Source organism: Drosophila mojavensis, unplaced genomic scaffold (assembly GCF_018153725.1).
Source record: "Drosophila mojavensis isolate 15081-1352.22 unplaced genomic scaffold, ASM1815372v1 contig_108, whole genome shotgun sequence".
Lineage (NCBI taxonomy): Eukaryota > Metazoa > Arthropoda > Insecta > Diptera > Drosophilidae > Drosophila > Drosophila mojavensis.
Genome location: NW_025318636.1, coordinates 1,071,965 through 1,097,376, shown reverse-complemented (window position 1 = coordinate 1,097,376; position 25,412 = coordinate 1,071,965). Strand labels below are relative to the sequence as shown.

General features: G+C 37.5%; 1 protein-coding gene across 3 annotated transcripts in view; it reads right to left on the bottom strand.

Moving 5' to 3' along the window:
• Window positions 1-6,680: 6,680 nt before the first annotated feature.
• The window catches only part of LOC26528218 (oocyte zinc finger protein XlCOF8.4), a 57,560-nt gene continuing 38,828 nt past the window's right edge, over window positions 6,681-25,412 (bottom strand). For 2 of the 3 annotated variants that reach the window (XM_032729203.2, XM_015166092.3), the window contains exons 6-8: window positions 20,980-21,145; window positions 12,166-12,249; window positions 6,681-6,938 (exon numbers count right to left, since the gene is read on the bottom strand). In XM_032729203.2, coding sequence (XP_032585094.1) covers window positions 6,748-6,938; window positions 12,166-12,249; window positions 20,980-21,145 — 441 coding nt within the window. In that variant the 3' untranslated portion in view covers window positions 6,681-6,747. The remainder of the gene's footprint in view (window positions 6,939-12,165; window positions 12,250-20,979; window positions 21,146-25,412) is intronic. The other variant, XM_044007935.1, reaches the window with a different exon arrangement.

Genomic DNA, 25,412 nt, shown 5'->3' with positions numbered 1-25,412 from the left:
TAAATTGCCCAATATAATGATATTTAAATTTATTATCCATAGTCGATAGTTCCAGAGTCCATAAATTAGCATAAAGAGGGCCATCGATATCCACCTTCAAGTTAATTCAAAGCATTCATATTTCAATACATTTAGTATTCATTTGTGGTTATGACAATACATCCAACATTGTAAGCGCATTTATTTCATTCCCTCTGGCATCTCGGAAATCCCTATTACCATGAATGATCGAAACTAGGAAGGATATACCACGTGTAAAATTCTGTGGATGCTATGGGTGCTAAGGAAGTTAAGGAAGCTAAAAGAGGATTATTGCAATATAATTAAATGTGCTTTGGGTGCTAGGAAGTCAAGGAAGTTAAAAGAGGATTATTACAATATAATTGTATAAATGTGCATTTTCCTTTTTTTTTCCCTATTTTCTTAAGTTTGATTTATGAAGAATTTTTCCAGTTTTTGTTTTGTTGATAATCATTAATTCCACGAGACATATATGTCCCTTGTACACCATTACTTCTTAATGAATATTCTGTAAATTCACACAAATGGCATAAGCTTCCGGTAAATTTTTAGGTTTGCTAACTGTTAACATCCTCGGTAGGTCACCGTTTAGTCCTCTTATGAAAACATCTAAAGCTCTATCTCTATATGATTCTATTAATGCGGACAATACTACGACTCGTTGTTTGCTTTCCTTTAAGGCCTGTAAAATTAAAGAAAACTGACTGACTGAACTTGCTTATAGTAGGTTTCCAAGTCGTTGTTGCCTTGAATCATTTGATTCAATTCGTATTCCAAGGTTCGAACATCCCTTTTATCAGCATAATGCAATCGTAAAACTCGCTTCATTTCAGGCCAACCATCATTTTGTACACCGTACGATGACAGTGAAACATCGGCATTTCCAATTACTTTTCCTCGTATATGTAAAATTATTGAGCGATATAGAGGTCTTTCCTTGATAATAGAATAATCTTCAAGTACGGACTCGATCCTGTTTACCCACGAGGCATATTGTGAAGGGTTTCCCTCAAATGTGGGCAACACTTTAACACAGTCCGGCAATGACGAAATTTCATTTAATTCAAGCTTCAAACGTGGACGGGCTGTGATGTTTGTTCCTCTATGAGAGACTGATTAGTATCCTCCTTTTCCAAACGATCCACTTTCCTATTCAATTGCTTCAAATCTTCCTTAGGACTCGAAAATGAATCGGCTAATACAGTTATTGCCGCGCTCAGCCCTTGCAACGTTCCATTAATATTTTCCATATTACTTGTTATCCGTTAATTTTACTATTATTATTCTATTTATATAAGTTATTTTTATTCTTATTATACCCTGAACCCATTTTCAATGGGAAATCAGGGTATAATGGTTTTGTTGAAATGTATGTAACAGGCAGTAGGAGGCGTGGCAGACCCCACAAAGTATATATATTCTTGATCAGGGTGACGAGCTGAGTTGATTTGGCCCTGTCCGTCTGTCTGTCCGTCTGTCCGTCTGTCCGTATGTATGAACGCGTCGATTTCAGAAGATATAAGAGATAGAGACTTCAAATTTTTTTTAAAATGTCCGTAATTACAGCGCGCATATCAAGTTTATCATTAAAAATCGATAACTCATCTCGATCTTTTTTTATCGATAAAAAACCTTATCGAAACCCAGTTATAAAATTATATCTTCTACACCTTTATTGCTAGGGTCTCCAAATTTTTAATGTATGCTTATATGCAATTTATACAATTTCGGTTTTTGTTAAAATTTACCCCCCACCTCTAAATTCACCCCCTCACCCTCACTTTTGTAAAAAGCGTATTTCAAATACTAGAGACTTGTGCTTTGGCAATTACATGCATATTCATGTTATAATCATAATCTAAAAGTTTCATGAAGATCGTACGTCCATAAAAAAAGTTATTAAACAATTAACTTCCCATAGTAAGCCAACATTGCAGCCAATGCGTGTTTATGCGTGCGTACGTATGTCTGTGTGTGTGCGTGTATGTGTGCATATACGTATAATTATTGAAATATCAGTTGCTCGAAGGCTTCAGGGGATCTCGTAGTCGAGCAGTCTCGACAAGAGCTTTCTTACTTGTTTTTTTATATTCGTTTATTAACAACTGTACGTATATAATACAACTAGTTGTCCCGGCGAACTTCGTACCGCCTAACAGTCTCTATATATATAAAACAAAGTAGAGTTTGTTACAAAACTTATAATTCGAGATCTGCTGCACCAATTTTCATGGTTTTTGATTTGTTGGATTTGTCTCTGCCCCGAATTGGAAACAGGCATTGTATTTTTGAGTGCTCGCTAGAAAAGTAGGGAACGCAATGGCTCTGGTGGCGGGACCACTAATGGAAATGTCACTTTACCACTAAGGCAGCACAAACCGGGCGTTTCACCAGCAAACTTCAATGCGCCACAATGCTGGCAAGCAACGTCCATTGGACCAATGCAAACTAAACGATTCAAGCTATAGTCAATGGTGCAATCATATCGAAACGCTTCTCGATTCAAATCAATCCTTGAACCATTTCTTATTGCCATTTCACGGGCTGCCTCTCTTTGAGAAGCACGAATTAAGGCCCTTCTTTGCTGGGTACTAACGCGGAGCCTTTCTCGGGCGATTTCTCGCTCTTCGTCAGATAATTGACTCGCGATATTCCGTTGCCTAATTGCATTATGGGTCCGCCGGGAAAGATTAGGACGCGGCATTTTTATTAATAGTAATACTGAATATGCCCTCGCACAAAACCATATAAAACAATCGAGAAATATAAAAATAAATAATTTACACAAATTTATGTTTGAGACAAACAAATACCTGAACTTTCGAGATATTTAGCTTTTGTACGCACGCGCACAATTATTATTTATAAAGTTTAAAAGTCCAAAAATATAAAAAGCCAAAAATACACTTTTTAATAATAAACTTTTTTTTTTTTTAATTTCGAATTTTGAATTTTTTATTTATTTTTTGAACAGTCAGGTTTTAATCTTTTGATTTTTTTGAATTTTTGCAGATTTTTGATTTGAAATATTTTTCTTTTTGATTTTTTTTTTTTTTTTTTTTTTTTTTTTTGAATAGTCTTTTTTTTTTTTTTTTTTTTTTTGTTGAATAGTCAGGTCTGCTCGAGGCTGTGCCGTAGACTGACTGACTACATTTGTTTATTTACTTCTATACAGGACCGAAACTGTCACTGTTGTCAAGGCTACTGAGTATAAATGGAAATTTGAATCTTTAGGGAAAAAACCGCGTTTTTCAAGTATTCGTCAAATTTTTTCAGTATTTTAAAGATCTACTGTCCTACTCGTTCCGGAGACAAATCCAACAAATCAAAAACCATGAAAATTGGTCCAGCAGATCTCGAGTTATAAGTGCTAAGACACTTTTACACAACTCTCTTTTATATATATAGATATGTGTTAAGGTGGCTAAGGGTAGCGCACGATGCTTGCGGGACGGCCGTAAAGCATTGTTTCGCAAGCACTTTGCACTTCCTTAGCCTGGGACAGCTCGTCTTCGCTCGATTCTGCGAAGCTCCATCGTAATTGTGGCCGCGTTGCGTCGTAGAGGCTCATGTGCATTCCGTTCCACGGCTTCGGCGACTAAGTCCTCCAGAGGCACCATACCGGCTATAACGAGCGCCGCGTCTTCAGAGACTGTTCTGAACGCGCAGCATACTCTGATTGCGCACAGTCTGTAGGTGGCGCAAATGCCCCGGCTGTAGCTCTTTGCCATCGCTCTTGACCATATTGGCGCAGCATAGAGGATGACGGGCCTAATGACGCTTATTAGAAGGAAACGTCGTTGCTGTTTTTGTCACCGCGTGTTAAGCATAATACAGGAATCATGCTGCCTATTTATGCACATATTCTAGGTGCTCGCGGAAAGTTAAACTTGTGTCTATCATGACGCCAAGATAATTTATCGCCCTCTTTGACGCAATGGTGACGCTGCCGATCTTTATATTGGCAGTTTCCACTCTTTTGCGACTGCTTACTAAGACGACTTCGGTTTTGTGTGCCACTAGCTCGAGCCCAGCTCCTGTCAACCAGTTTCGTATCCGATTGATACTTTCGCTGCACATATCCTCTGTATCTTTAAGGTCCTTGCCTATGGTGACGACAGCACATCATCAGAAAGCCAATGGTGTGCGCACCGGCTGGAAGTTCCAAGCGCAATACGCCGTCGTACATAATATTCCATAGGAGAGGTCCCAGCACTGAGCAGTATCATATCCCAACTAGCTGTGTTAAAGGCATTCTTTACATCCAGGGTCGCTTTGATGCAGTATTGTTTCGTCCCGTGCCTCCATCTGGTGCCTTGGATGGCGGAAGTTGCCAGGCCAGCAACATTTTCTAGCGCATCTGTTTTTGACCGAGCCTTCCGGAAACCAAATTGGTTAGGTGACAGGCCTCCGACGCTAGCAATAGAAGTCTCCAGTCTAGAGCAAATCAGTTTCTCAAAAACCTTTCCCATGGTGTCTAAGAGACAGATTGGTATATACGAAGATGGTTCGTCTGGTGGTTTGCCAACCTTGGCTAGCAATACCCAGTTCTGGTTCTTCCAGGTTGCAGGGAACGTCTCCTGAATTAAACATTTGTTGTATAATTCGGCAAACGTACTAGGGTGCAAGGCGAGGGCTAATTTTAGCGCACGATTTGGGATCCCGTCCGGCCCTGTAGCTGTGTTAGCTTTAAGACCTCTGAAAGCTACTAAGATTTCTTCGTCTGTAACTAAAACAATTTGAGTGCTCGTTGAGCCCTGGTCAGCAGACTCGGACTCAGGGGCATGAATGGAGCTTAATCTTTCTGGGAAGAGCGTTTCCACAATCGATTTAAGCTCCTAGCGATCCGTAGGCTGCACATGTTTACCTTCGTACTACTTAACTACTATCTTGTATGCTCTGCCCCAAGAGTCACACAACTCTAAGAAACATTCTCTTTTACTTGTTCTAATGGCCGTCTTCAACTGTTTTCTAGCTACCTGGCAAGCTAATAGTTTCTCAAAAAACGTAGACCTACCGCGAGCCCGTTGGTAGCTTCTTCTCGCCTGGATGCATTTGCGTCGGATGTCACTTATTTGTGCATTCCACCAATACGTAGGCTCTTGTTGTCGCGTGAACTGCTTGCGGCGAAACATGCTCCTATTGCAGGCACTCTGAATTTGGGTTACAATTTGGCATGCTCTGCCCTCAGCATTACCAGTTGTGCCCAGAGACTGAATGACCTCTGAAAAGGCCGCGGGATCAAACGTATCCAGCCGATACGATTCCCTCTACAAGGTTGACGCCCTGGCAGGAGTCCCGACTAGAGCTTTCTTACTTGTTTAAATTTATAATATTTATAATTTATTATGTCATTTTAGCTACATTTTATTTACATTCCTAAAATCTAAATTCATTCAGTTTATATTTACATACATATTTAACTACATACTTATTTATCTATATTATTATATCATTATTATTATTATTTTTTTTTTTTGTGGTCAAATTTTTGCATTGCCTGCCGATCTTTCTGAACCCACCCTTCGGTTTTAATAACGTCTGTTAAATATACATTATTAATTTTTTGTCATTAAAAATAAATCTAAGATGCTTTATACATTCCAGATAGAGCATATTTATATTTATAACTCACTGCGAAATACTTTCCTTCAAAATTATGTTCACACAGCACAATAATATCTGAATAGTGACGTGTCACATATGCAATTATGTACTTGTATTTTCACACATTAACACTATACGGATAAAAGGAATAGGCAATAGGGCATACAAACACGAAGTTGATAACAGCTCGATTCTTTCGTAAGAAAAATCTCATGTGTGATGCATTAGAGCCATGGCTCGCAAATAACTGTTAACACTTTTTCGTTGTCTGCAAAAAAGTGTCTTTCACTGACACAGTCAAAAAAACTCAGACAGAAACTGTTTTTGTCGCGTCTGGCTTAGCTCGCTCGCGCTCTGAGGGAGACAGTTATTTTGGTTTTCGTTTCCTCAAGTCAAACACTGATCGTTAGCTTGAGTTAAATGAAGTAACGGTAAGTTGCGTTTGTCTGGGTAATCACGCGCGATTGCTGCGTTCTTTTTGTATGTATGTATGCGTGTATTTACACGCACACACACGTCAAAGTGTTTTTTGCTGAGAGTCTTTGTGTGAGGGAAAATCGTGTTAGTCTTTACGTGACACTCGTGTGAGAGCGTCACATGAATGAGTCATTGCATTGCGTCTGAGCGAAACAGATGCTAAAGAAAACAGAGAGTGACGCTCAGAGCGAGACGTGTCTGCACAATTTTTTGGTTATGATGCGAGGAAGAGAATAAACGAAAGAACGATCAACTCTCATTTGCAAGCTCTGATTAGAGCACATTAGAGAACAAAGGAATTTTGTTCAAATGTCGACCATCTCGGGCGAGCGCATGAAGCGAAATGATTGTTGTTTCGTATATTTTCGTAGCCCGTACTTAAAAGTAAGGAACCGTACGAATACGAAGTTGTCGCAAAATGTTTTACATTGCATGTCCGGTCTATGTGATCTATGGCTAGTGCTATGACTTAAGAAAGCAATTATAACAGTGTATTTAAGGATAGTAAAATGTTTAAACCAGTAATAGATTGAGTTTGTTAGTTTTAACATTTTTAATATTTGGTAAAAATAATATACGGAATGAATAATAAGTTTTAATAAATTAGTTCTTCATTAAATTAATAAAAACTACGAGTACAAATTATTTATCGCTGTATTCTACGGAAGAGCCTTGTTCAGTACACCTACTTCGTTCTACTGATGGTAAAGGAACTCGTTTTCCAGCACATGTTGAGTCGTCCAGATTATTCCATTTGTCGCAAGGTTTTCTTTTGTGTAAAATATTTTCAGAAACAATTATTTTGTCACATCTAATACAGTCATCCCGGGTACCTTTAAATAAAAAATGTTAAAACAAATCAGCTTTGCTTGGCTAGGAGAAACTGTAAACTACGAGAGATTCAAAATTTAGAAATATACATACATATATAATTGTACATAATGTACATATTTAACATTTACACAAAACATCAACATTTTTGTTGTTTGAAAATAATACAAATAAGGGTGCTGTAGATGATGCGACTTTTGAAGATCTGATTTTCCCATCATTATACCCTGAACCCATTTTCAATGGGAAATCAGGGTATAATGGTTTTGTTGAAATGTATGTAACAGGCAGTAGGAGGCGTGGCAGACCCCACAAAGTATATATATTCTTGATCAGGGTGACGAGCTGAGTTGATTTGGCCCTGTCCGTCTGTCCGTCTGTCCGTATGTATGAACGCGTCGATTTCAGAAGATACAGGAGCTAGAGACTTCAAATTTTTTTAAAATGTCCGTAATTACAGCGCGCATATCAAGTTTATCATTAAAAATCGATAACTCATCTCGATCTTTTTTTATCGATAAAAAAAACCTTATCGAAACCCAGTTATAAAATTATATCTTCTACACCTTTATTGCTAGAGTCTCCAAAATTTTAATGTATGCTTATATGCAATTTATACAATTTCGGTTTTTGTTAAAATTTACCCCCCACCTCTAAATTCACCCCCTCACCCTCACTTTTGTAAAAAGCGTATTTCAAATACTAGAGACTTGTGCTTTGGCAATTGCAATGCATATTCATGTTATAATCATAATCTAAAAGTTTCATGAAGATCGTACGTCCATAAAAAAAGTTATTAAACAATTAAGTTCTCATAGTAAGCGCTCACTGCAGCCCATGCGTGTTTATGCGTGGTTGCTTGTGTGTGTATGTGTTTGTGCATGTGTGTGTGTATGTGTGTGTGTGTATGCGTTTGTGTATGTATGCGTGTGTGTGTGTATGTGTGTCTGTATGCGTGTGTGTATGTATGCCTGTGTGTGCGTACGTGCGTGTGTGTGTGTGTGTGTGCGTGTTTCTTGTGTAAGCTGAAAGTCGCGAAAAAGTTTTGAAATATCTATTGCTCCAAGGGTTCAGGGGATCTCGTAGTCGAGCAGTCTCGACTAGAGCTTTCTTACTTGTTTTATGTTTCTGTTATGACATACAATACATATACTCGTGTATAGAAAGGTATATGAGTTAAAGACTACGAAAAAAATAAAATTTTGTACTTTAGATGCAAATATAAAAGTCATTTATTCACCACTGCAGTGGTGGCTTACTATGGAAATTTTATTGATTAATAACTTTTATTGTGGATGGACTATCTTCATGAATATATTATGAATGTAACATATAGTTGCCAAAGCATATGAATCTATATTTAAAGTTTGGCGACTCTAACTTTAAAGGTGTAACAGATATACATTTATCACTGTTAAAAGACACAGTAGGTTGCGCAAAGAGCAGTCCCGTTACTTTTAATGTTAACTAACAGCTCTCTTGTGACGTCACAGTATCAGATTTTGCTATGTTATCCCGGCTGAAGCTTGGAAGGCATTTCAGCAGAGATCGACTAAGTCGTCCAAAACAACCAAAATTAACTATATATAAGGAAATTTCAATAGTAAATACCTTAAAAATGGTCAATCACTAATTTTATAACGATACAATAAAGAAATTAAGTATATAATTGAATGAACTGGGAATGCACAAAAAATGGCCAATAAGTCAGCAGGAATGGTTGATGGACATAGTTAACTGGGTTTTCGCCATCAGTATTGTTTATTTATGCCAATTTACCTACACATTTAAATATAGTACACGTTGAAGCTGCATCAATAAAGGTGCTGCTCACCCCTGCTGTCATGTCAGAAACATCCGGTAGAATGAACTAATATTTGTGTATTAATTTCCAAGTCGTAAACTTGTATGATTATAAGTATTGAAACCTAAGGAAACACATAATCCTCCTGAATCAGCTCTTAAAACTTACACAGAAGCTAACAATGCTGCGTATCATCTATGGCCATCGGATTTGTAATATAAAGAATGTAATTAGTACGTATAATTATGCGGATTGATGGGAAATGCATAATACTTAGTAGTAACTTTTTAGCTTTACAAATTCAAGCCTTAGATAGTAAGGTTAAGTCCATTATATGCAAGAGTAAAAGTGGTCAAGGGATTGCATGATCAATAACTGCTTAGAAAACAATTTAGAGTATAAAAATTAGCAAAAACCTTTATATTTTCCGATTCGTGAATCTATATAGAACATGTGATTAGCCGCCCAGTTCGTTTTATTTAGTCTACTAGTTTTAAGACAAATAACAGTGTCAAACAGTGTTGCTTGATTTTCATACAAATTCAAACGCGCGCCCACCATTTTCGGAAATAATGACGTCACGCTGTCAAATCAGCTGTTCGCTTTGCATAACCACTAACCAGAGAACACATAGACCGGACACGTAGTGTAAAGCGTTTTGCACACTTTTTTTCGAACGTTAACAACCCAGACAACTTCGTATTCGCTCGGCTCCTCACTTTTAGGTTTGGGCACTAACCAGAGAACACATAGACTAGACAACTAGTGTAAAGCTTTTTGCACGCTTTTTTTGAGGCTTTACAACCCCAGACAGCTTTGGACTCGCTCGGCTCCTTACTTTTAGGTTCGAGCTACGAAAAAATACGAACGCACAATCATTTCGCTTCATGCGCTCGACCGAGGTGGTAAAATTTTGAACAAAAGATCCCTCTATGCTCAATGTTTCCCTTGCTCTCTCTCTCTCTCGATGCTCTCTGCTCTCTCGAATGTGTATGTATGTATGTATGTATGCATGTGAGGCTCACATTGTGAGCACAAGCAGCAGCTCACGAAAATTGAAATTTCGTCGCAGCAAGAACCCATGCCTTCCCTTCTGTGTGAAGAGTATACCGAACTTTTCGAACCGTTTGCCAAGCTCCTACAAAATATTTGCGTTTTCGTTATTATTTGTGGGAAGGGTATGAAAGCGTTGGTGCTCATAATGGAAATGTTTTTGCGACGAGCATGCACACACACTTACAGTATGCTACATGAACTATGAGCATTTGTATGCCTGTGTGCAAAGCCCTTGCTGGCTATAGCAATTTGAAATCCTAGCATTTGCATTTGGTCGATCTTGTGAACTCCTCACACTTACATAAATATGTTTGATTGTCTGTACGCAGGGGCCGCGATGCTCACAAATGATGGGGTAATCATTGTAGAAGCAGTTCAGTGCCTTTATATGTATGTGCGTGTGTGTATGTTTATAAGTGTATGCATGCGACATGAGCATTGACGAGTGCCTACGACAACTTAGAATTGTGTGAACGATTTTGGGTTTGACAGGAAGAGGCGCGCTTATAATTAAGTAGATGATTTTATTTCAATGATCGTGGGTTTGCCTATCAGAATGATTTTTGCTAGAAATGTAGTACCTGATCAATCCCAGTGGCCAAATTGGAATGCGATTTTCGATCCCTTGTACCTGCACATATACAGGTGAAATTTACCTTTTTAATAAGAAGCATATGTATGTACATACATACATATACTGGCTAAATGGACCCATTATAAAGGGTGCACAGGTAAGTGTGTGTGCATGCTCGTCGCAAAAACATTTTCATTATGCGCACAACCCTTTCATACCCTTCCCACAAATAATAACGAAAACGCATGGCAAACGGTTTGAAAAGTTCGGTATACTCTTCACTCAGAAGGGAAGACATGGGTTCTTGCTGCGAAGAAATTTCAATTTTCGTGAGCTGCTGCTTGTGCTCACAATGTGAGCCTCACATGCATACATACATATACACATTTGAGAGAGCAGAGAGCATCGAGAGAGAGAGAGAGAGCAAGGGAAACATTGAGCATAGAGGGATCTTTTGTTCAACATTTGACCATCTCGGTCGAGCGCATGAAGCGAAATGATTGTGCTTTCGTATATTTTAGTAACCCAAACCTAAAAGTGAGGAGCCGAGCGAATACGAAGTTGTCTGGGGTGTTAACGTTCGAAAAAAAGTGTGCAAAACGCTTTACACTACGTGTCCGGTCTATGTGTTCTCTGGTTAGTGGCATAACCTACTATCACTCAATCGTGTACATTTATTACTGGTTTTCGATTATGTTTTTAATCGATAGCAAAATAACGGGGAAAGTTATCAAGTCTTAAAGCAAAACTCGATATGCGCGTCGTATACACGGACCTAGGAAAAACAATTTCAAGACTAGCAATTCGACTCAGCTCTTTGGGAAGAGTATGAAAACGTTTATGCGCATAAACAATATGATTTCGCGACGGGCAAGCACACACACACTTGCAGTCTCTTGAATCATGTGTGAGCATTTGTGGCTGGGAAGGAGCGCTAATAATATGGATGCGCACTGCAAAGCGTGCCAGACTAACATTTTGAGTAGGCTGGCGTCACTTAAGCAGCATGCGGCTACACAAAAACAAAGATTTAATAATTTTGCCCGTTTCTAATCCGTCGTGTGAACGCATATTCTCTCAAATTAATTTAATCAAAACGAAAAATCGAAACCGCTTTAAAAATGTAAATATATCACATATATTACATGTACAATAATCATTGCGCGAAAATGGGTGCAATAATTTTAAGCCCAGTGAACAAGTGTTATTTAAAGATTTCAACAAATTGAATTTAAGCTGCTCTGACGAAGAAGGCTAGTAAATATAATTAAATGATCTTAAGAGAAACTAGCAAGACTGAACAAAGAAGTTCCTTTATTATTTTATTTTAAGAAAATGTTACAAAATGAATTTTAAGCATTTAATTAATTTTAAGACTTTAAATATATATTGAAATATGGAATTGAATACGAATGCATATTGTTCTAGTTTTATGTTGGACTGAAATATTATTAATTTTTTAAAATGAAATAAACAACAAACATTTTTTGCAATGGGAAAACCCTTATTTTTTCTATATATAATAAGTCAGTTATTATTTTATTATAATTTGAGTTTCCAGACGATTTATTTGTTATGGTATTTATAGTGGTATTTTGTAAAATATGAAATAGTATTTTATAGTATATTTTTGAGACCAAATTTGTATTTTTCGTTTGGTCCGGCGCGGTCACCCTGATCCATATTTCTTACATACATACGTGTACATATTTTTTTCTTATTTTAAGGAAAGATTACTGAATTATCTTTATTTTTAATTTTATCCTACTTATTGTATTATTGTCTATACTCTTACCATCGTGGGTTTTCATGTGTGCTCTCAGGTTGCACGCTAATGCAAATTTTTTTCCACATAATGCACAGCCATGCGGTTTATCCCCTAATTAAATAAAAAATGTAAAATAAATAAACATACATTTGGTATGCATTTAAATTATATGTAAAAAATCCATTAAATAATAAATTTTTAAATTTCTTTGTATTTTAATATGATAATTGCAAACATTCCTGCTATACAAACAAATAAGAAAGCTCTAGTCGAGATTGCTCGACTACGAAATCCCCTGAACCCTTCTAAGAATTGATATTCCACAATAATTATTCCCACTTTTACACAAGAAACACACACATAGGCCTGCACGCATAAACACGCATGGATTGCAGTGTGGGTTTACTACTACTATTTAATTGTTCAATAACTTTTCTTGTTGATGAACTATGCTCATGAAACTCATGATCATTAATATAACATTAAAGTACGTGTATATGCCAAAGCACGTCTCTAGTATTTGAAATACGCTTTTTACAAAGGCGATGGTGAGGGGGTGGATATAGGAGTAGGGGATAAATTACAACAAAAATCGAAATTATATAAAATACATAAAAGTCTACATTTAAATTTTGAAAGCTCAATCTCTAAAGGTGTAGGAGATATAATTAAATAACTAGCTTTCGATAAGGGGTTTGATCGATAATAAAATATCGGGAGTAGTTATCGATATATAAAGAAAAACTTGATATGCGCGTGATATACACGGACCTAGAAAAAAAAAGTCTCTAGCTCTTATATCTTCTGAAATCGACGCGTTCATACATACGGACAGACGGACGGACAGACGGACGGACGGACGGACGGACGGACAGACAGACGGACAGGGCCAAATCAACTCAGCTCGTCGCCCTGATCAAGAATATATATACTATGTGGGGTCTGCCACGCCTCCTTCTGCCTGTTACATACATTTCAACAAAACCACTTTACCCTGATTTCCCATTTTCAATGGGTTCAGGGTATAAAAAGTAAAATAAATAAATAAATGTAACGAAAGTAAGAGAGAGACCAGATGATTGTGGAACCACCCTCACCTAAGTAGGCCTTACACCAAAAAGGATCCTGAGGGCTTCCCAAGCCATATAAAATAATAAAAACTGTTTGCCGGTTCGGTAACAAAAGATAATACAACTAGTAATCGGTAATTCAAGTAATTCTATAACAGACATCGCAATAACACACGTAGTAATACACATAACACACGCAATTCAATTAGTAATTCAATGAAATACTATAAAAGAAAAAATCAAATTAAGACTAAGGACAAAAAAAGATTTGCAAAAGACGAAGTAAAGGAAAACCGCAATGTGACAATCAAAACAAAACTGGAAAAATTCTTCATAAATCACACTTAAGAAAATAGTATATCCATCCTAGTTTCGATCATTCATGGTAATAGGGATTTCTAAGATGCCAGAGGGAATGAAATAAATGTGCTTACAATGTTGGATGTATTGTCACAACCACAAATGAATACTAAATGTATGGAACTATGAATGCTTTGAATTAACTTGAAGGTGGATATCGATGGCCCTCTTTCTGCTAATTTATGGACTCTCGAACTATCGACTATGGATAATAAATTTATATTGGATAAATATCATTATATTGGGCAATTTATATTGGATAAATATCATTATATTGGGCAATTTATGTTGGATGAATATCATTATAATGGACATATGCACCCTGATCTGCGGACGCAGATATTTAGATGGGAAAGAGTTAAGACTTTCGACAATCTAAGGAGGCTGGAGAGTCCAGTCAGACATTCAAGGGGAGAACTTAACCAGTAGAACAGATTTAGTTCAGTTTATATTCGGACTAGAGAGAGTTTAGACCTATTGTTCCAAATTATATAAAATATACTAGTTGTCCCGGCGAACTTCGTACCGCCTAACAGTCTCTATATATATAAAACAAAGTCGAGTTTGTTACAAAACTTATAATTCGAGATCTGCTGCACCAATTTTCATGGTTTTTGATTTGTTGGAATTGTCTCCGCCCCGAATAGCAGTATGTATTTTAAAAATACTGAAAAATTTGGGAATACTTGAAAAATACGTTATTTTCCCTAAAAGTTATTTAATTTCGGAGCTGTCAAATTTTTGTATTAAAATCAGTAAGTAATGTCGTGTTACCTTTCAGCTGAACTAATTTAGGCTTCTATGAAAATACAAAAAAAATATAAATATAGATAATTGTTAGAATTTTCACGAATCATCAAACAATATGCGTAATAATTCATCGAACTAACCTTCTTGGTAGTTTCCCCACCTGAAACAAATACAGTAAAATTTGTATTTTAGAACCCCTAATAAGCTACTCCCTACTAAATTATGAGTGAGAAATTTTTTGGTGTACCAAAAGCAAACAGAATAAAATGTATATCAAGTTAAAATGAAAACAATGATATTGATCTTACCATTCAATTGATTAATCATTTTGATATAAAAGTGATATCCATCGTCTCCTTGCCAAAACATACACACATACACAAACATTTACATACATATACACACACAAGCATAAACACGCATGGGCGGCAGTGAGCGCTTACTATGAGAACTTAATTGCTTAATAACTTAATAACTTCATGAAACTATCAGATTATGATTATAACATGGATATGCATGTAATTGCTAAAGCACAAGTCTCTAGTATTTGAAATACGCTTTTTACAAAAGTGAGGGTGAGGGGGTGAATTTAAGGGTGGGGGGGTAAATTTTAACAAAAACCGAAATTGTATAAATTGCATATAAGCATACATTAAAATTTTGGAGACTCTAGCAATAAAGGTGTAGAAGATATAATTTTATAACTGGGTTTCGATAAGGTTTTTTATCGATAAAAAAGATCGGGATGAGTTATCGATTTTTAATGATAAACTCAATATCCGCGCTGTAATTACGAACATTTTACAAAAAATTTGAAGTCTCTAGCTCTTATATCTTCGGAAATCGACGCATTCAAACATACGGACAAACATGCATACAAGTGCTTCTACAAGTTATATCCCAAAATTGTGAGCAGCGCCTCCCATACGTACACACAATCAAATGTTTATACATACATACATACATACATACATATGTATGTGAGCACTTCACAAGATCGACCAAATGCAAATGCTGGGATTTAAAATTGCTACAGGCAGAAAGAGCTTCGCACACAGGCATACAAATGTTCATAGTACATGCAGCATACTGTAAGTGTGTGTGTGCATGCTCGTCGTGAAAACATTTTCATTATGCGCACCAACGCTTTCATACCCTTCCCACAAATAATAACGAAAACGCATGTCAAACGGTTTGAAAAGTTCGGTAAACTCTTCACACATAAGGGTAGGCATGGGCTCTCGCTGCGAAGAAATTTCAATTTGTGAGCGCTGCTTGTGCTCACATGCATACATACATATACATATTTGAGAGAGCAGAGAGCATCGTGAGAGAGAGAGAGCAAGGGAAACATTCAGCGCAGAGGGATCTTTTGTTCAACAGTCGACCATCTCGGTCGAGCGCATGAAGCGAAATGATTGTGCTTTCGTATATTTTCGTAGCCCGAACCCAAAAAGTGAAGAGCCGAGCAAATACGAAGTGTCTGGGAGATAACTCCCGACAAAAGTGTGCAAAACGCTTTACACTACTTGTCCGGTCTATGTGTTCTCTGGTTAGTGATAGAACTGACTTGCGTCGCACACTTATTCTTTTGTGCCTACCAACGAACCACGCTCGGGGACAGCGTCGTAACGCTGTCGCCGCGCTAAAACGGGACTTTCCAAAACTACAAAATGCCATCAGCCAATCGCATCTCAAGTAAAGGCTGATGCAATCTTCACATTATGATGAAATTACATTCTTGCGAAAAGCCTCACACACACAGCACGAACTGCACGCGCCGACATATGTATGCATGTGGGCACAAGCAGCAAGAACCCATGCCTTCCCTTCTGAGTGAAGAGTATTCCGAACTCTTCAAGCTGTTTGCCATGCTCGATCAGAATGTTTGCGTTTTCGTTATTATTTGTGGGAAGGGTACGAAAGCGTTGGTGCGTATAATGAGCATTTGTATGCCTGTGTGCGAAGCTCTTGCTGCCTATAGCAATTTTAAATCCCAGCATTTGCATTTGGTCGATCTTGTGAAGTGCTCACATACATATGTATGTATGTATGTATATACATTTTATTGTGTGTACGCATGGGATGCGATGCTCACAACTATGGGATATCACTTGTAGAAGCAATTGTATGCCTATGTGCCTTTACATGTGCGTGTGTGTATGTGTGCTTGAAGCCTGTATCCAATATACATGTGTATTTACATATTTATTTATTTCTAACTATTTCAATAATTTTTCGCGTCTTTCTGCTTACACAAGACACACGCACACACACACACGCACATGTAAAGGCACATAGGCATTAAATTGCTTCTACAAGTTATATCCCAAAATTGTGAGCAGCGCCTCCCATACGTACACACAATCAAATGTATATACATACATACATACATACATACATATGTATGTGAGCACTTCACAAGATCGACAAATGCAAATGCTGGGCTTCAAAATTGTTACAGGCAGCCAGAGCTTCACACACAGCCATACAAATGCTCATAGTACATGTAGCAAGGGACAGTGTGTGTGTATGCTCGTCGCGAAAGAATTTTCATTATGCGCACCAACGTTTTCATACCCTTTCCACAAATAATAACGAAAACGCAAACATTTCGCATGAGCATAGCAAACGATTTGAAAAGTTAGGGAAAAGTTAGAAGGGAAGAAACGGGTGTCTAACGCGACGAAATTTCAATTTTCGTGAGCTGCTGCTTGTGCTGACATGCATACATACATATTTGAGAGAGCAGAGAGCATCGAGAGAGAGAGAACAAGGGAAACATTGAGCATAGAGGGATCTATTGCTCAATATTTGACCATCTCGGTCGAGCGCATGAAGCGAAATGATTGTGCTTTCGTATATTTCCGTAGCCCGAACCTAAAAGTGAAGAGCCGAGCAAATACGAAGTGGTCTGGGAGATAACTCCCGAAAAAAAGTGTGCAAAACGCTTTACACTACTTGTCCGGTCTATGTGTTCTCTGGTTAGTGATATGAATCTACATTAAAAAGACATAGCAGATATAAATTTATTACTGGTTTTCGATAATGTTTTTAACCGATAAAATATAACTGGGCAAGTTATCGATACTTAAAACAAAACTCGGACACTGACCAGAGAACACATAGACTAGACATGTAGAACAAACTTTTCCAACACCGAAAAAATGCGCTGAAGAGACCGGACAACTTCGTATTTGGTCGGCTCGGCCGTTTGAGGCTCAAGCAGTGAAAATAAGGCAAGACAAAATCAGTGCGCTGCGACTGCTGCCACGAAATGCACACATTATCAAATGAAGCACGGTTATGCGCTCATTTTCCCTTCCTCACTCTCTCCCTCTCTTTATTATCTCTCTCTCTCTCTCTCTCTCTCTCTTATGGTCTCTCAAATAGCAGCAGCGCACAGAAATTGAATATTGTTCGCGACGATCCCAGCTCTTTCCTCTTGAGTGAAGGGTATACCGAAATCATAAAAGCATTTGTCACGTTCATGCAAACAAAATGTAAGCGATTCGATGGTTATTCGTGGGAAGGGTATGAAAGCGTTGATACGCATAAACAATATTATTTCGCGACGGGCAAGTACACACACACTTGTAGTCCCTTGCTACATGTATGAGCATTTGTGACCTGCGTGCGTTACTCTTGCTGCTTATAGCAATTTTAAAGCCCAGCATTTGCATTTGGTCGGTCTTACGGACTGTCATAACCACTTTAAACAGATGTACTATGTATGAACATACATACATATGTACATAAGTACATTTATATATTATTATTGCTAATCATGTTTATAAATGTGTTTATACCAGTAAATAATTATATATAATTAAAATTATTTTATACACATTTTTAACCGAACAAATTATCGTAAAACACTACTAACTTTATTAAATGCATTGCAATATATGAAATACACATGTCATATTATACTGAAGCTTTACTCATAATTGTCAAAAATTTCTAATTAAGTCATAATGGCCCATTTGATAGTCACCCTACGATTCAAATCATACAAAATTTACAAACTACTAATTCCAGAGACAATTAGCTTGCCATCCAATACAAGCATACACATACGCAAATGTATGTATGCATGTGCTCACTTCACAAGGCAAGTAATAGGAAGTGCACTTGTTACTTTAGTTAGTCAGCTACTTAAATGTAAGTCTTTGAAGTCTCTAGCTCTTATATCTTCTGAAATCGACGTGTTCAAACATACTGACAGACGGACAGATGGACGGACAGACAGACAGACAGACAAACGGACAGAGCTAACTCAGCTCGTCGCCCTGATCAAGAATATATATACTTTGCGGGGTCTGCCACGCCTCCTTCTGCCTGTTACATACATTTCAATAAAACCTTTATACCCGGATTTCCTATTGAAAATGGGTTCAGGGTATAAAAATTTGAAGATGCATATTCTTACTGCTATTATTTCGCTTCAAAGTAAAAAATTAAAATTTTTTCCCTGTCTAAACACTTTCTTGCCAAATAAATAGTAATATCTATATATATAAAAGAGAGTTGTGTAAAAGTGTACAGAGACTTATAACTTGATATGTGCTGGACCAATTTTCATTGTTTTTGATTTGTTGGATTTGTTTCCGCCACGAGTAGGTCAGTAGATCTTTAAAATGCTGAAAAAATTTGACGAATACTTGAAAAACGCGGTTTTTCCCTAAAGATTCAAATTTCCATTGATACTCAGTAGGCTTGATAACAGTGACAGTTTCGGTCCTGTATAGAAGTAAATAAACAAATGTAGTCAGTCAGTCTACGGCACAGCCTCAGGCGAACCTGACTATTCATAAAAAAAAGCACATTTGATAAAAATAATACGCGTGCGTACAAAAGCTAAATATCTCGAAAGTTCAGGTATTTGTTTGTCTCAAACATAAATTTGTGTAAATTATTTATATTTATATTTCTCGATTGTTTTATGTGGTTTTGTGCGAGGGCATATTCAGTGTTACTATTGATAAAAATGCCGCGTCCTAGAAGATCTAATCTTTCCCGGCGGACCCATAATGCAATTAGGCATCGGAATATCACGAGTCAATTATCTGACGAAGAACGAGAAATCGCCCGAGAAAGGCGCCGCGTTAGTACCCAGCAAAGAAGGGCCCTAATTCGTGCTTCTCAAAGAGAGGCAGCCCGTGAAACGGCAATAAGAAATGGTTCAAGGATTGATTTGAATCGAGCAGCGTTTCGATATGATTGCACCATTGACTACAGCTTGAATCGTTTAGTTTGCATTGGTCCAATGGACGTTGTTTGCCAGCATTGTGGCGCATTGAAGTTTGCTGGTGAAACGCCCGGTTTGTGCTGCCTTAGTGGTAAAGTGACATTGCCATTAGTGGTCCCGCCACCAGAGCCATTGCGTTCCCTGCTTTATGGCGAAACACTAGAATCACGACATTTTCTAGCGAACACTCAAAAATACAATGCCTGTTTCCAAATGACTTCATTTGGGGCGGAAATTATTGGAGTCGGATATAATCCGACATTTAAGGTAATTTACGTTAAAAATTTTATTTTCTATGACTGTCAAAAAAAAAAAATAATTTTTTTGGAATAATGTAGTTTGTTAAATTTCTGTAAAAAGTATTTGTAAATCAAACTATAACTATGGCTTTGAATTTAAAGATTCAAGGCCAGATTTGCTATCGCATTGGATCATTGCAACCTATTGAAGATGCACAGCACAAATTCTGGCAAATATACTTCATGGGCAATATAGAAGAACAACTTGACTGGCTTCACGAACATCATGCATTGGTCAAGCGTTCAAGACTGCATTAGAGCGCATGCCAAGAGATGACTATAAAGTAGTAATCTGAGCAGATAAAGGACCAGCTGGAACACATGAACACATTTAATGCTCCAACAATCGATGAAGTGGCAATCTTGATTGTTGGTGAAAGCTTGGAAGCACGCGATATTGTGCTTGCACGACGCAGTACTGGGCAACTACAAAGAATATCTGAAACGCACCGTTCAAATGACGCTTTACAATACCCACTGATGTTTTGGCAAGGAGACGATGGATATCACTTTAATATCAAAATGATTAATCCATTGAATGGTAAAATCATTGTTTTCATTTTAACTTTATATACATTTCATTCTGTTTGCTTTTGGTACACAAAAAAGTTATCACTCTTAATTTAGTAGAGAGTAGCTGTAAGAGTCGTAAACCTATTAGGGGTTCTAAAATAAAATTTTTACTGTATTTGTTTCAGGTGAGGAAACTGCCTTCGCCATGACGATAAACAAATCACAGGGTCAATTGTACGTGGCATGCTCACGTGTTGGCAAACCATCCGCATTATTTGTTCTTGCACCCGACCAAAAAACGAAGAATGTCGTTTACCACAAGGTGCTTGAATGAAAATCCGATTAATAAATTAATCAGAGTGTATCCCAACCTGAACAACATAGCTTTCAACAATTTTTGACCTAGAAATAATGGATAGGGCAATGCAACGTTTGCCGGGCCAGCTAGTATGTATATATATATAATATATATGTATCTTTTGTATACCGATTGTGGGCGTGTCAAATCAGAAATTGGTTTGTGAATGAGTATTCTGGAGTCAGTAACGTATGATTGCACCTTTCTTACTTGTTTTAATTAAATTTAGTTAGGACTTACCACTGTGCAGAAACAAATGATTTTTCAAATTCGTCTGCTTCGAAAATCCACGGAAGCAAATTGTACATTTAAATGGCCAGGTTCCACTGTGAACGTAGTTGTGTGACTTTAAATCGCCAGGAGTTGGAAATGATTTAGCGCACAAATTGCACTTGTGAGGTTTTTCCTTTTTTGTGAAAGAAAAAAGTAATTATAATATTATAATTTTAAAATTGTAAAATAATTTAAAGTTCTAAATACTTTTAGCCTTTTTAGGTAATTATTCATTAATTTCTTGTCTAGACTTCCCCCTTTTTGCTGGTACCTAACTCCTTCGAGAAACTTCGCTTCTTTTCTGCTTACACAGACCCAATAAAATACATATACGTACATAATTACAATACATACTTATTAGAGCGCCTGTATGTGATCTCTTAAGCCAAATAAGCTGTATACTCATTTATAAAATTTCTCTTAGGACCCTGTTTTATGTCCGTCCGTCCATCAGTATATATGAACGCTTCGATTTCATAACCTAAAACAGCTAGGGGCTTTAAATTTGTAAATTTTGTGCACACGCAGAAAATCAATAAAAAACAAGTAAGAACGTTGCAGTCGGGCGTTACCGACTGCGGAATACTCATTCACATCCCATCAACAATTTAGTAGTTAAGTTTCGCTCTAATACTGTAGAATATACAGGTTTTTCCGATTTGCCACGCCCCAACTGGGCGTAGACACCTCATTTTTGGTCAGTTTTTAGAAAGAGATAACGGTACCCTAACTGCAAAGTTTGAATGCTTACCCTCAAAGAATGTGAAAATACCAGGGTATTTTTCGATATGCCATGCCCCTAAAGAGGCGTAAAAATTATTTTTGGGGAATCGATAGAGGAGGCTACCAGTAACTCAACTATCCAAATTTGAAGCTTCTAGCTATTATACTTTAGGAGATATAAACTTTTGCGGTTTGCCACGCCCCCTGTGGGCGGACATATATCCGACAAAACTTTTTGGTCTTGGGTGATCAGTCCGAGTATATATACAAAATTTGAGGTCTCTGCCATCAATAGTGTCCAAAATATAGGAGAATTTAAAAAATCACTATATCTTCAGGTCCGATTTTCCACGCCCCCAATGGTCGTAGACTTATAATTTATCTTCAGACTTTATAGAATCATACTATTAGCTGACGTGCAAAATTTCAGCATTCTAGGTTTACAACTTTAGGAGATACAGTTTTATCCGATTTGCCACGCCCCCAATGGGCGTAGATATATCCGCCATAGCTCGTGATCCTTAGTGGTCGATGCGGATCTATATTCCAAATTTCAGCTTTCTAGCTCTTTAACTAACATGATTTCTGGTATATCGGAAAATGCATTTTCCGATTTGCCACGCCCCTAGTGGGCGGATCGGGAAAATTTTAACACTTTATAAATCGGAGATATACACGAGTATGTGTTCCAAATTTCAAGTCTCTAGCTTCAATAGCGCCGAAATAGATTGCGTTCATACGGACAGACGGACGGACAGACAGACAGACGGACGGACAGCAAGACGGACATTGCACAAAACCAATATACTGATTCACTTTCGTGAATGAGTATAATGATTGGTTTTAAGATGGTGAATCTTAAAATAAACTTAATAAGCTCGTATTTGTAAATATGTGCCCTTGTATAAATAGAAAAGAAGCGACAAATTATTTGAATGTTAGTTTCTCGAAAGGGGATGCCATGGGCAAGCAGTTTCAACCAGAGCATTCTTAGTTGTTATACACTGAACCAATTTTCAATGGGAATACTCAATGGTATACTCGGCTCGTTAAAAGTATGTAACAGGCCTGGCAGACCAGGACGACGAGCTGAGTCGATTCATCCCTGTTCGTCTGTCTGTCTGTCCGCCCGTCCGTATGTATCACCGCGTCGAAGAAGATATGAGCTAGAAACTTAAAATTGTATTATAATTCACGAAAGTGAAATGAGTATACTTGTTTGGTGCATGTCCGTCCGTGAATTCGTATGAGCGCAGTTCTAAATGTGTAAGGCTAGAATGCTAAAATTTTGCTAATGCTACGATTCTATAAAGATTGATGAAAAAGTTATATGTCTACGCCTACTGGAGGCGTGGCAAGTCGGCCCTGAAGATATAGTGACTTTTTAAATTCTGGTATATATATGCGGGTTGAACACCTAAGTCCAAAGAGCTATGGTGAATATATCTCCGCCCAAATGTGTCATGGCAAACCGCAAAAGCTTATATCTCCTACAGTTTAAGAGCTATAAGTATTAAATTTAGATAGTTGAGTTACTAGTAACTTCCTCTATCGATGACCCAAAAATAGTTCTAAGAACTAGCTAACGGTAACCACTGACCAGAGAACACATAGACTAGACATGTAGTACAAAGTTTTTCAACACCGAAAAATCTGTCTCCTAGGGCCTATCAATTTCGTATTTGCTCGGCTCTTCACTTTTTAGGTTCGGGCTACGAAAATATGCGAAAGTACAATCATTCCGCTTCATGCGCTCGACCGAGATGGTCAAATGTTGAATAAAAGATGCCTCTATGCTCAATTTTTGTTCTTGCTCTGTCGCTCTCTCTGCTCTCTGCTCTCTCAATATGTATATGTATGTATGCATGTGAGCACAAGCAGCAGCTCACGAAAATCGAAATTTCTTCGCGTTAGACTGCCGTTTCTTCCCTTACGTGAAGTGTATTCCGAACTCTTCAAGCCGTTTGCCATGCGTTTTCGTTATTATTTGTGGGAAGGGTATGAAAGCGTTGGTGCGCATAATGAAAATGTTTTCGCGATTAGCATGCATACACACTCTCGCTTGCTACATGTACTATGCAGTGTTGCCAGATTAGCTATTTAATAGCATTTTTAGCTATTTTTGAACCCTAAATGCTATGAAAATTTTGAAAATGCTATTAGCTATAAATTTAGCTATTTTACAAACGAATATTTTGAATTTGATTTTAGTATTTAAAGCAAAAAAAAAAAAACATTTTTCGATTAAGTCCCAAATTGTACGTAATGATCTGCGCGATACTACCACCACGACTTTGTCGTAATTATACCATCACTAGTTGTGAATTTATACCATCGCTAATTCTTCTTGCGCAGCAATGGCAAATGCTGCCATGATTATACCGTGCCTTCCAAATATTTAAAAATGATTCCAGTTAATCAAAAATTTAATTCTGATGATGATTTGGATGTGGACCAAATTGTAACATTATTAAATAACATTTAAAAATAAAATTTAAAGTAAATGCATAATGCATAAAGGTTTCAGCTATTTTGTAAGCTATTTTAAAATATGTTTAGCTATTTTCAGCTATTTTTTAGAGACGATTTTGCTATTTTTATGTCTCAAAACCTGGCAACACTGGTACTATGAGCATTTGTATGCCTGTGTGCGAGGCTCTTGCCGCCTGTAGCAATTTTACAGTCCAGCATTTGCATTTGGTCGATCTTGTGAAGTCCTCACATACATATGTATGTATGTATGTATATACATTTGATTGTGTGTACGCATGGGATGTGCTGTTCACAATTATGGGATATCACTTGTAGAAGCATTTGTATGCCTATGTGCCTTTACATGTGCGTGTGAGTATATCTTTGTTTGTATGCTTGGGAGATGAACATTGGCGTGTGCCTACCTCAACTTTTAATGGTGTGAACGATTTTGGGTTTTAATTGAAGAGGCGCGCTTATATTTAAATAGCGGACTAACTAAAGTGACAGGTGCACTTCCCATTACTTTTGATACGTTTTTTACTTGCATGCACCTGTATATGTATGTACATATATGAACGGGTACAGGGGATCGAAAATTTTATCCCATTTTTTCCACTGAGTTTAATCTTTAAAAATGCATTCTGATAGGCAAACCCACAGTCATTGAAATAAAATCAGGTTCTTAAAGATAAGCGCGAGTTACCCAGTCACTATACCACACACATATATGTACATACATGTGTGTATGAGTTACTCGCCGGCCCGTTCTATGCGCTCTGCGTTTTTTGTCCTTCTCTCTCTCTCTTTATGGGCTCTCAAATCATCAAGCTCAGCATCGCACAAAAATGAAATTTGTTCGCGACGATCCCCCATTTGAGTGAAGATTACACCGAAATTTTAAAAGCGTTTGCCACGCCCATGCAAACAAAATGTAGCGTTTCGATGGATATTCGTGGGAAGGGTATGAAAGTTTTGATGCGCACAAAGAATATGATTTCACGACAAGCATGCACACACACTTGCACACTTAGTACATGTATGACCAAATGTATGACTGTGAGGGAAGCTCTTGCTGCCAGTTGTACACATAAAGAATACATTTTCCCGACGAGCATGCACACACACATTTATAGTATGGGCTTTTGTCTGCAGCCGTCGCGAAACTCAATTCTCTCTCAATACGTTCGTCAAATGTCCGTTGT